This window comes from Penicillium manginii, assembly GCF_028828005.1.
Source record: "Penicillium manginii strain IBT 31320 chromosome Unknown utg000006l:1.0-4164085.0:1.0-4166146.0, whole genome shotgun sequence".
NCBI lineage: Eukaryota > Fungi > Ascomycota > Eurotiomycetes > Eurotiales > Aspergillaceae > Penicillium > Penicillium manginii.
In genome coordinates, this window is record NW_026643107.1 from 3,480,345 (window position 1) to 3,492,533 (window position 12,189).

Consider the following 12,189-nt stretch of genomic DNA (forward strand, 5'->3'; position numbering starts at 1 on the left):
TCAGATAGTCAAAGGGGGTGTCCCTCCTTACTAGTACCTTACCTTCAAGTAGAATAGTCCACTAAGGTGTCCTATCCACTCAAGTAGTGCCCCGATAAGCTCCGATAAGCCAAAAAGTTTCCATCCCAAGGCCTTTCCATAGTTTAAACTCGTCCTTTCACCCCACCTCACTCCCCACCAGCATCTTCAGCTCTTCCTGGGATTTCCCATAGCCATTGAAATATATATACAAAGTCTTGGAATTCGAAAATACAACAATGCCACCAGGTCAATCCGACCGCCGAAAAGGCTCCAAAGCAAAATCCCAATCCCAATCACAACGAACCCGCCAGTCGAAACAACCCACCCGCTTAAAACCCAGCAATGACAAGCCCAAGTCCCAATCAACCAACCCCTCACTCGACTTCAACACCGCAATCCCAATCTCCTTACAACAACTCGTCCTAGACGTTTTTAAAACCGCCCTTCTCACATCCAACCCCGCATCCGCAAGCGCACGCGCATCCCAAGATATCTCTGAAGATACCCCGCAAGACGAAGAACTCGATACAAAAACCCTCATCCAAACGATAAAAACACACCTCTACCAGCGCGACTTTGATTCTGCATTCACGGACGCGGGCGAGGACTTGTTGCGCGCTTATGCGTTGCGGTGGAGCGCGGCGCGCGCGTTGGGGTATGCGGGGCTTTTTAGGACTGTGCTGAAGTGGATGGAGAATGAGAATGGGAATGGGAGAGAAAAAGAACTTGATACTATATCTGGGACTGCTCGGACCAGAGTCGTTTGCATTGGTGGTGGTGCTGGGGCCGAAATTGTTGCGCTTGCTGCTGCGTGGCGGAGTCTTCGGCAGGAGGAGGGGCAGGGATTGGAATTGGGGTCGCTTTCTTTGGAAGACACGGAGAGCAAGGGGGAGACTGAGGTTGATGCTGAGGATACAATTGAGGCTGTCTCTTCTTCTCCGGCCAGGGGACTTTCGGTTGCGGCGGTTGACATTGCGGATTGGTCGGGTGTTGTTCGACGATTGGAGAGGACGATTGCGTCTGATGCCGTGTACGCCCTGCGAAGCTCCGAGTATCAGCCGCCGCTTGTTCCGTCGAAAGGGGAGGGGGATGGTGATGGGGGATTCTCCGTTTCCTTTCGAAAGGATGACGTTCTGGGTGTTCCGGAGGATCAATTAAAAGATGTGCTTTTGGACACGGGCTCATCTTCTATCCTCGTCACGCTTATGTTTACGCTGAATGAGCTGTTTTCTACGTCTATGGCTAAGACGACGGGGTTTTTACTTCGCATGACGGAAATCCTTCCTTCGAATGCGGTGCTTTTCGTGGTTGATAGTCCGGGTAGTTACTCGACTCTGAAGATGGGGAAGGATAAGGATGGGGCTCCGGTGGAGAGAAATTACCCCATGAAGTTCCTTCTTGATCATACACTGCTCTCGGTGGCGGAGGGGAAGTGGGAGAGGATATATACTGAGGATTCGCGGTGGTGGAGACGTGATGCTGAGCAATTGCGGTATAAGGTCGGGGAGGGTGCGGGTTTGGAAGATATGCGATTCCAGGTACATTTATACCGCCGGCTCTGAGGTAGAGATATTGGCAGGGTACGACCTAGGTAGTATATACTAATACTAGATATCACATCATGAATATATGACTACATTGGATATACAGCATCAACGATATCGTTCCGATATGGAGTAGAGGTATTGGTATTGCTACAGTTCAGAAAAAAAAATCAAGATGGACAGTCATAGCCCATCTGTCGCGCCGCGGGGAACATGCAAAGCTCGAAGATACCCTCTCGGACACGCGAATTTGGCGATTAAATGGTACAGTTCTCGAGTGAACAAAAACGAGAAAAAAAAACGGGGCGCCGCCAAACACCGCCCTTCAAATCCTTAATTCCTCCTCATCCAGGCCCTGTTGCGCTTTTCAGCTCCGGAGACCCAAGAGAAGGCTAGTGCTCTTGCCACCCTCCTTGCCCTCGCCGCCAGGCAGATATGTGACGTTGGGGTTGTTGGCCAGAGTCTGGGCGATCTCACGGCTAGCATCGATGCGACGGATCTCGATCAGACCGGTACCGGCCTTAGCGACGGCCTTGCTGATAATGTCGGCACTCTCGGCTTCACCCTCGGCGCGGATAACGTTGGCTTGACGCTCCTGCTCGGCACGCTCGACGATGAATCGTGCCCGCTCGGCATCCTGCTGGGCGATCTGCTTCTGCTCGACGGCGCGGGTGAACTCCTTTCCGAAGGTCATGTGGGTGATAGAGACATCCTCCAGGGCGATGTTGAACTGGCCGGCACGCTTGAGAAGGTCGGTACGGATCCGGTTGGAGACGGCCTCACGTTGTGTGATAAGCTCGGCGGCGTCAAACTGGGCGACAATGGCCTTAAGGACTTCGTTACCGATGGAGGGGAGAACACGCTCGTCGTAATCGGTACCGTATGACTATTCAGATGGACGATGTGTTAGATGCTGGTATAGATGCTGCGATGCTTAGATTGGGGGTGGTTGTTCAGCTCATCGTACCTGGTAGATTTGCGGCAGCTTCGGCACCTCCGGACGGTGTAGCACACGCAGCGTCAAGCTGACCATCTGCAAATCCTTACTTCCGGTTGTTGTGGAGATGTTGCGGGGCTTTGTGCGCACATCGTAGACAATAGCCCGCTGCAGCCAGGGAATCAAGAAGTGGGTGCCTTCGTTGACAACGGTGTCTTGCACACCGGACAAGCGATCGAAGATGACGGCGCGAGTTCCTCCACGGACATCGTAGATGGAGGAGTTCCAAAGAATGGCACCAGCGGCGACAGGGCCAGCCAGCCGATAAATGTTATAGAGGGCGTTGGCCATGGCGATGGAGTAGGGGTATAGAGGGGGGAGGATGGAGGTGAGTGGTGGTGGTGAGCTGCCCAGAAAAGACGAAGTTGGATGGCTGAACCCAATTGGGTTTAGTGTGGATATCCCCCCAACTTCCAACTTCACCCGAGCCTATCCTGCTATCCTTTTTCAACCTCGATATCCACCACCTCCCTCCTCTCTCCTCCCACACCTTCTCTTCGCGCGACTATATTTCACTATGGGTGGTCACGCCAACGCTAAGACTGGCCAGTGAGTACCCTCAATTCGCCCTAAATCCCCGGCCACAGCTGGGGATGTGTGTGCCGCCCGGACGCACCCGCTCGATCGGTCCTAATCGAGTCTCCTTCCCTGACTGAGGGGAGACTCTGCCTTCATGCGACGGGCTCTTGCGAACTAGGATATATAAGAATATATGCTGACCTCATCTGATAGTTACATTGGCAACTGGGGTGCTTTCGGTACGTTCACAGTCACCTTCCCTAGATTCCCTTCCCCGATTCCGTCGAGATGCGATCACCACCAGGACCACAATCTCTTTGGGCTCCCAATACAGATGATGGAATGGGGACCATCCTGATCAATTGATCGACTGAACCGATCGCAAATTGAAACCGCCAATACTAACCCACGACCTCTTCAGGCTGCCCTACCCCCCAGCGCATCGCCACCTATGCCCTCTCCTCCAACCGTCAGCGCCCCTTCGCCGGTGCTTTCCACGCCGCCATCTTCAACACTTTCCGTCGTTTCCGTGGACAGGTTCTCTACGTTGTTCCTCCCTTTGTCATTGCCTACGCTGCTCTGAACTGGGCCGTTGAGCGGTAAGATATTTCTACCAGCAAGGGAGCTGTAGATGTGATAGAATAGTATACTGACAGTCTCCGCAGCAACCACTACCTGCAGTCCAAGCCCGGCCGCATGCTCGAGGGTGGAGATGAGTAAATTTGTCTTTTTTATGCGTTGCAGGAAATGAATGGAGAATTATTGGGTTATACCGGAAGTCGCGCGATAGAGTCCGGCGCCGCTGTATCATTTGTACAGTAGAAAGCAATCGACCACTTGGCTTTTCCTTTGTCCATTTGAGTTCTCTGTGTAAAAAGGCGTTTGTGTATGTGTCGGAAGGTGAAGTTGTCAAGGTCAGCGTGATTTGAGGGAGATCGATTGGCTGAGATATCTCCTATCTCCACTCCGGCAGCGCACCCTGGCGCACCAATTGGGTTGTGCAGGACTGGACTGGACTGGACTGGACTGTGTAGAGCAGAAATGACCAACTGGACCAGCACCAACTGTTCAACTGGTCCTGGTCAAGGTGCAACTAGTCCCACAGCCAATTTCTGTTAGCTGATAGCTCGATGGTTGGCCTCATCAGGTAAAAGAAGTGAGAAAAGTGCCCCACTTCAAATCCGCAAAAAATTCGCGGCCCAAAACAGCCAAACTTCCGCCAGTCCCTCTTTTCTTTCCCATGCTGCGTTCTCTTCTTCTTTCTTCATCTTTACGTCTTTCTAGATCCTTTCCTCGTTTTACTTCATCCTTCACCATGAGCGAGATCACTCACCCCACTATCCAGGGTATGTTATATTCTATGGGATATCATACCTTATATATCCCCTAATCTCCGAATTGATCTATTGATCTTCCCCTGCTGCTACCCCACCATCGCGGCATCTTCATCCCACCTTGCCCCTCACCTACCTAGGTATACACTTTGATCAATTGAACATTGTACTAACCTCGAATTCTTTTCCCGGCTATAGATGGCTGGTTCTCCGAGAAGTCCGGCATGTGGCCCGGCCAGGCCATGAGCCTGAAGGTTGACCGTGTCCTGCACCACGAGAAGTCCAAGTACCAGGACGTCCTCATCTTCGACTCCAGCGACTACGGTACCGTCCTTGTTCTGGACAACGTCATCCAGTGCACCGAGCGTGATGAGTTCTCCTACCAGGAGATGATCGCCCACTTGGCCCTGAACTCCCACCCCAACCCCGAGAAGGTTCTCGTCATCGGTGGTGGTGACGGTGGTGTCCTGCGCGAGGTCGTCAAGCACGAGTCCGTCAAGTCCGCCACTCTCTGCGACATTGACGAGGCTGTCATCCGTCTCTCCAAGAAGTACCTGCCCGGCATGGCCGTCGGCTTCGAGCACCCCAACGCCCACACCTACGTTGGTGACGGTTTCGAGTTCCTCAAGAACCACAAGGATGAGTTCGATGTTATCATCACCGACTCCTCCGACCCTGAGGGTCCCGCCGAGTCTCTCTTCCAGAAGCCCTACTTTGAGCTCCTCAACGATGCCCTCCGCGCTGGCGGTGTCATCACCACCCAAGGTTGTTCGTTGCCTTTCCTTTGCATCGTCTCGTTACATCTTGCCCATCCCCCATCCCCAATCTCTCAACTACCCCAATTACTAAATACGTTATCCTGTCTCTCTTCTTCTTTTTCTTTCTTTTCTTTCTTTTCTTCTTCTTCTTCTTCTTCTTTGCATTTCTCCACTTGACATTTTCTTCTGCTTTCTTTCTCTGCTTTCTGCTTCTTTTCTTCCTCCCATTCCGCAAAGAACCCAGGCTAACCTTCTCGCACCACCACCGCAACCAACCCGTTTTGGGCTCGGTTTCGCGGAACTGTGCCTTCATCTACACAGCCGAGAACCAATGGCTCCACCTCCCTCTCATCGCCGAGCTGAAGAAGTCCTGCAACGAGGTCTTCCCCGTCGCCGAGTACGCCTACACCACCATCCCCACCTACCCCTCCGGCCAGATCGGCTTCATGGTCTGCTGCAAGGATGCCACCCGCAACGTCAAGGAGCCCCTTCGCTCTTGGTCCCCCGAGGAGGAGGAGCGTCTGTGCCGCTACTACAACAAGGAGATCCACCGCGCCAGCTTTATCCTGCCTAACTTCGCTCGCAAGGCTCTTGGTAACTAAGTGGTTTCCTTGTATGGGTTTTGTTCTGAAAAGTTAGGGTTATGAATTATATCATGATGAATGAATTTCGTTCTCCATATTGTGTGCATGTAGTTGAACAATTATAGCTCTTGAATTGGGATGACTTCAAAGATATTGGCAGCGAGATAGTGCTGATGGGCCGTTGTCCACCTACGGTTTGTTAAATCGATGGCTTCAGCCGAAGCGCCCTCTTCGTTTTCACCTATGCTCGTCCGCGTTGAACCCTTCTTCTCGCACATGCAGTCCCCATATCACATTCGCCTCCCTTCTCGACCAAATGCTTGATCGTAAAATCGTTGTGATTTTTCTTGCTCGCAGCTATATCAAGCGCAGTCACTCCGTCCTTGTCCTTCTTATTTTCTAAGTACTTACTATTAAATCTTTTTATTAGCCTTTATACTCTTTGTTTCTTACTTTTATAGCTAGACTACTTTTTCCTATTAAAGTTAGTATTATTATAGTCTTTATGATAACTCTTTTATAACTTTATAAAACTAACATAGTGAAATAGCCTACCTAGGTAGGTACCTAGCATACCTAGGTATCAACACCATGCGCAAAAAAAGAACTGGCACTCGAGAACCATCATTCTTATCTACCATGGCAGCATGATGAAGAGGCGTCTTGCCGGTTTTGTCCTGGGAATTCGCATCTGCGCCCCGGTCCTGAAAGTGCTTTATAAACATCATGGGCAGTACCCTTGCTTTAAGCAGGTAATGCAGCGGCGTGAGGGCCAGATGGCATTGAGGTGTTAGGAGTGGCTCTATGACTCAATACTAGTAATCTTGGCTCTTCCATCCTGTTGTGTATCCCTCCATTGTGACACCTAGTCTTTTTATAATCAAAGGATTAATATGCAGAATCAAAATGAATATATGATGATACCTAGGTAGTGAAAATAGTATACTTCCAGATTGGGACAACCTCGGATCCCCGCGTTCCCCCGCCTCAAACTGAACCCAACCCGATACCCCAAATTTCCAAGTCGTCTCTCCTTCAAGCTCTCACACCAACCTCTCAGTTCCCCCAACAGCTATCAGCCATGCCAGAATACACCCACCACATCGCCGTCCTAGGCGCAGGAACAATCGGTCTATCAATGGTAGCCCTGCACCTCCGCCGACCCGACACAAGAGTAACAATCTTCGACCCACGCCCAGACTTCAATACACAGCTCCGCAGCCACCTCCCCGCCTTCTTAGACCCTACCACCCCTGGACTAGACGGTTCAAAAGACCCAATAACCAAACTACTATCAACATCTCGACTGGCAACAGCACCTACCCTCGCCGCCGCCGTCGAAACAGCGACCATCATCCAAGAGCAAAGTCCCGAAAAGACGGACTCGAAACAAGCGCTCTGGACCGAGGTCGCTCGGCACGCAGATCCCAGCGCGCATCTTTGGAGTAGTTCTTCGGGAATTTTGCCTTCGGCTCAGGCAGAGAAGTGTCCTCCTCGCGTTGCGGAGAGATTACTTGTTGCGCACCCATTTAACCCGCCGCATGTGATGCCGCTGGTGGAAATTGTGCCTAGTCCAGTGACGAGGTCGGAGAGGGTGGATTTTGTGAAGACGTATTTTGAGACTACGCCTGGTCCGTCGAATATAGAGCCCGGTTCTTCTGCGGCGGCGGCTGTTTCTTCGGAACTAGAGAGGGAAGAGATGAAGAGTGACCCGGGACAATTCGTGCAACATTATCGACCTGTTATTTTGCGCAAGGAGATTCCTGGGTTTGTGGGGAACAGGCTTGCCTTTGCGCTGTTGCGTGAAGCTTCGTACCTGGTTGGCGAGGGGGTGGTTTCGGCGCGAGATTTGGACGCGATTGTTACTTCTAGTCTGGGTCCGCGGTGGGCGGGAAGTGGTCCTTTTGAGAGTTATCATGCTGGTGGTGGGGAAGGTGGGATTGGGGGCTTTTTGCAGAAGTTGGCGCCGACTGTGCAAGATGTCTGGAGTCAGTTGGGACAGATTGATATTCTTACCGAGGGAGAGAGGCAGCAGGCTGGGGTTGATGAGAATGTTTCAGAGAAGGAGAAATGGAGAGCGGAGGTGGTTCGTCAAACGGAAGAGGCGTATGGTCCTTCGACATCAGCTGAGATGCGGGCGAAGAAAGAAGCTATGTTGAGAAATATCCTTGCGCTGCAGAAGGATTGCTAGAGTGGCGTGCCCAAGGTCAATCGTCAACTTGAGATATGTACGTGACTAGTCATACTACAGTTATACAACTACAATTGTATATACGAGAATGAACTGTGATAGACATCGCTCTATTGTCTTGAAATATCGTGTCTAAGGGCTGTCGCACCTTGACTAAAAAGCAAAAACATTTTGACATATCTCGTTCCTTACAGGATCTGCTGGAAAGCACGGTTGATGGGGGAGCGCACGGAGTGACCCTTGTAGAAGTCAATGGTGGCAATAGCGCGCTTGGAGATACCAGCGGGGGTGAACTCGAATTTCTGTGGAAAGTTAGTATCAGATGCCAGATATAAAGAGATTCTAATACACATACCTCGTAAACCTGCTTGTAGGGGCCGGAGGCACCGAAGCGGTTGAGACCGAACTGCTCGTGAGAGTAACGCTCCCAACCCATGGTGGAGCAGGCCTCGACGGACAGGACGGGGATGCCGTCGGGCAGAACCTGGAGGCGGTAGGCCTTGTCCTGAGCATCGAAGACCTCGAAGCAAGGAACGGAGACAACACGGGCAGCGATGCCGTGGTTCTTCTGGAGGTACTCAGCAGCCTCGATACAGATGCTGACCTCGGAACCGGTGGAGATGAGGGTGACGGCAGCGTTGGGGGTGTCGACGGCGACGTAACCACCCTTGATACCGTTCTCAATGGTGGACAGCTCCAGCTGGGGCAGGTTCTGGCGGGTCAGGGCCAGAATGGAGGGAGTGTGCTTGGAGGTCAGAGCCATGTAGTAGGCGGCGCTGGTCTCGTTACCGTCGGCCGGGCGCCAGACCATGCAGTTAGGCAGGGCACGGAAGTGAGCCAGGGTCTCAATAGGCTGGTGAGTAGGGCCGTCCTCACCCAGACCAATGGAGTCGTGGGTAGCGACGTGGATGACACGGACGCGGGACAGAGCCGACAGACGGACGGCACCGGCGGCGTAGGAGACGAAGTTCAGGAAAGTACCACCGGCGGGGATGACGGTGCCGTAGGCGGCGAGACCGTTCATGACAGCAGCCATGGCGTGCTCACGGACACCGTAGCGGAGGTAGCGACCAGACCACTCACCAATGCCATACTGGGGGGGGCTGGAAGTCAACGGCGTTCTTCCAGCGGGTGTTGTTGGAGCCAGTCAGATCAGCAGAGCCGGACAGCAGCTCAGGGATGACATCGTGGATGCTCTCCAGGACGGCCTCGGACAGCTTGCGGGAAGCGACGGCGGCGTCAGTGGACTTGTAGGTGGGGAGCTTCTTCTCCCAGCCCTCGGGGAGCTTGCCAGCCAGACGGCGGGCCAGGTCAGCACCCTCAGTGGGGTGAGCCTGCTGGTACTTCTGGAAGAGCTGGTTCCACTCCTGCTCCTTGGCAGCACCCTCAGCGGCGTGCTGGTTGTAGAGGTCGTAGACCTGCTGGGGAACGACGAAGCTCTGGTTGGGGTCGAAGCCGAACTGGCTCTTGACGTGCTGGGCATCATCGGCCTTGAGAGGGTTACCGTGAACACCGCCAGTACCGGCCAGCTTGGAGCCGAAACCGATGGTGGTGGTCAGCTTGATAACGGAGGGCTTGTCAGTGACCTGCTGGCACTTGCGGATAGCATCCTCAATGGCCTGGAGGTCGTTGTCACCGTCCTTGACCCACTCGGTGTGCCAGCCGTAGGACTCGAAGCGCTGCATGACGTCCTCAGTGAAAGCGCACTTGGTGTCACCATCTAGCGAATATTGTTAGTTTCGATTGCGTTCTTTAGGAAGAGGTACAGTTGGGCTGATCCTCACCAATGGAAATGTGGTTGTCGTCATAGATGGCAATCAGGTTGCCCAGCTTAAGGTGACCAGCCATGGAGGCAGCCTCGGAGGCGATACCCTCCATAGCGCAGCCATCACCGAAGAAGGTGTAGGTGTAGTTGTTGAACAGCTCGAAACCGGGCTTGTTGTAGACACCGCCGGAGTGGGCCTGGGCAATGGCCAGACCAACGGCGTTGGAGAAACCCTGACCCAGAGGACCAGTGGTAACCTCAATACCGGGGGTGTCGTGAGACTCGGGGTGACCGGGGCAGATACTGTCGATTTGCTGCGGGGCAAGAATCAGTAGGATGTCCAGTCTGGTGGCGCAACGCCACGGAAAGATGCAGATGGATGACGTACACGGAAGCTCTTCAGGTCATCCATGGAGAGAGCGTAGCCGAAGAGGTGCAGCAGAGCATACTGCAGCATGCAGCCGTGGCCGTTGCTGTTGGATGGACATTGGTTAGGGCCGGTCTCATTTGCCTTGGGAAGCGGGGGAAGCCGCCGGGCAATGGCGGGGTTGGTAATTGATTGATCTCTTGGGGGAATGAGAGATCAAGGCGACTAGACATACGAAAGAACGAAACGATCACGGTTGGCCCAGTCGGGGTTCTTGGGGTTGAAGTTCATGAACTTGTTGAACAGAACGTGGGAGACCGGGGCCATGCCCATGGGGGCACCGGGGTGACCCGAGTTGGCCTTCGAGGTGGCATCAACCTGTTGAAACGGGTCAGTCACGGTCAATCAGAGCTTTGTAGAAGTTGCGGAGTTGCAGAGTTGCAGCCAGCGCATAGTGCTTATCGGAGGGGATCCAATTGCACATGAAGAACCTGTCAAGGAGGGGAAAGGGAACATACCGCGAGAACACGGATGGTGTTGATAGCCAACTTGTCCAGATCAGAGTAACCCATGATGGCAGATTCTAGAGAGGGAATGAATTAGCAAGAGAAACAATAGCAGTAGCGACCGAAGTAGCTGATTTTAGGACTCACATTTAAAAAAGACAATTGGGGTAGAAAGGGGAGATGAGGAGGGAAGAGAGAGAGAGAGTGGGAGGAGGAGGGGGGGAATGTATTTGTTGGTGGGGTATGATGTCGGTGGGGCAGCAGCAACCTTTAGGAAGTACTGTAGAAGTCACGGTACTTCTGTAGACAGCTCCAATGACCGATTCCTCTTTCTCCCCGATTGCGAGTCACCTCTGCTTACTGGTCTACTATACTTTCTCTGTGCTATCCCAGCTTCTTTGAATCTACTCTACTCTTCTGTCCATCGCCATCCATCCAGTTCATCCAATCTATCCAGTCTATCCATCCTCGAATGGTTGCATCATGCACTGGCTGACTCATCGAGGGGCATCACTATAGTTCACTATAGACACTATAAACTCCCCCCCGGAGCACTGAGATCCCTCAACGACACAACATTCGTGCAATCAGCATGGCAACGCGGGTCACAATGGACTGAAACTGGGCCTGCCAGCTTTCCCAACCGTTGGTTCTGCCATGTCCACCAGCTTCTACACCGGGAACCACCCGGAGGACCCTGCTCCGGTCTGCAGCCAAATTACCCGTAGCCGACCCCCATCATCCTCCTACTATTATGTACGGAGTATCTCCTCCGTATATACCCAGCTGCCACGCGGATATCGATCATCTCTGTCGGGTTTCCCTAATTCGGTTCATCCGACCCCCAGGTCAATCCGCTGCAGCATGCAGCCTGCAGCCGCCGGAATTAACCCACCAAAAAGAAAATCCCTGCATCTCCACCGGGCATTGCGGGATGTCCATGGCCATTGCTCGGTGTACCAGAAGCAGCGTAGCCCCCACGCTGACTCAGATTCTCATATTCCCTTCTTTCTCTATACATAGAACTTGAACCGTCGTACATCCATCATACCATTCGTTGCAGTGGCTTACATGAACCTCTTTATATGCAGGGGTAAGCTTGATAGATGAAGAGCACTGATATTCCAGTAGCCCGTGCCTCGTGCAACCACTGGCTCAATCTTTTGACTAGGATGGTGCCCCAGTGCCAGCTGATTCGGGTAACGCGAACATAGCTGCCGATCCAAACGGGCCCCGCTAGGTTATACAAACATCCGAAATAGTTAAACGCTGGCTCTGCACCTACTGCTTCCGTCCACCCTCGGGTTCCAGGCCAAATCCATTACTCTCTGCTCTCATAAGCATGGCTACGCCCATAATCATTTATCATCTCTGCTTTCCATTCATATGACCCAATAAGTGGAGCAAAGAGTGGACACATCCGGGTTTTGAAAATACCCGTTCGGAAGCAGAGATCCATAGACGGACTAAACTACTCCGGAGAATAATCCGATTTCTTCAAGAACTAATAAGCGACGGGATATGCTAGAAAGTGCATCCTCCTATGTATACCTCCCCCCTTGTCACACCCTCCCTCCCTCATCTCAGTCATGCAAAAGAACCA

General features: G+C 52.7%; 6 protein-coding genes across 6 annotated transcripts; 4 read left to right on the forward strand and 2 right to left on the reverse strand.

Moving 5' to 3' along the window:
- Positions 1-257: 257 nt before the first annotated feature.
- Positions 258-1,583, forward strand: N7533_009670 (25S rRNA (uracil2843-N3)-methyltransferase; the record flags this gene model as incomplete). Its single annotated transcript, XM_057106320.1, has 1 exon — positions 258-1,583. The coding sequence occupies one exon, from the start codon at positions 258-260 to the stop codon at positions 1,581-1,583; it is 1,326 nt and encodes a 441-aa protein (XP_056957769.1).
- Positions 1,584-1,932: 349 nt separating this feature from the next.
- phb1 (prohibitin subunit PHB1) lies at positions 1,933-2,853 on the reverse strand (the record flags this gene model as incomplete). Its single annotated transcript, XM_057106321.1, has 2 exons — positions 1,933-2,451; positions 2,533-2,853. 2 exons carry the CDS (start codon positions 2,851-2,853, stop codon positions 1,933-1,935), a joined length of 840 nt encoding a protein of 279 aa, XP_056957770.1.
- A 226-nt stretch (positions 2,854-3,079) lies between these two features.
- Positions 3,080-3,801, forward strand: N7533_009672 (ubiquinol--cytochrome-c reductase subunit 8; the record flags this gene model as incomplete). The annotated part of the gene is made up of 4 exons (XM_057106322.1): positions 3,080-3,111; positions 3,295-3,320; positions 3,503-3,680; positions 3,738-3,801. 4 exons carry the CDS (start codon positions 3,080-3,082, stop codon positions 3,799-3,801), a joined length of 300 nt encoding a protein of 99 aa, XP_056957771.1.
- A 595-nt stretch (positions 3,802-4,396) lies between these two features.
- N7533_009673 (spermidine synthase) lies at positions 4,397-5,775 on the forward strand (the record flags this gene model as incomplete). The annotated part of the gene is made up of 3 exons (XM_057106323.1): positions 4,397-4,427; positions 4,614-5,183; positions 5,495-5,775. 3 exons carry the CDS (start codon positions 4,397-4,399, stop codon positions 5,773-5,775), a joined length of 882 nt encoding a protein of 293 aa, XP_056957772.1.
- Positions 5,776-6,838: 1,063 nt separating this feature from the next.
- N7533_009674 (uncharacterized protein) lies at positions 6,839-7,948 on the forward strand (the record flags this gene model as incomplete). The annotated part of the gene is made up of 1 exon (XM_057106324.1): positions 6,839-7,948. The coding sequence occupies one exon, from the start codon at positions 6,839-6,841 to the stop codon at positions 7,946-7,948; it is 1,110 nt and encodes a 369-aa protein (XP_056957773.1).
- Positions 7,949-8,136: 188 nt separating this feature from the next.
- tktA (transketolase tktA) lies at positions 8,137-10,652 on the reverse strand (the record flags this gene model as incomplete). Its single annotated transcript, XM_057106325.1, has 7 exons — positions 8,137-8,250; positions 8,304-8,990; positions 9,043-9,668; positions 9,715-10,027; positions 10,102-10,186; positions 10,316-10,458; positions 10,599-10,652. The coding sequence occupies 7 exons, from the start codon at positions 10,650-10,652 to the stop codon at positions 8,137-8,139; spliced, it is 2,022 nt and encodes a 673-aa protein (XP_056957774.1).
- Positions 10,653-12,189: the final 1,537 nt, after the last annotated feature.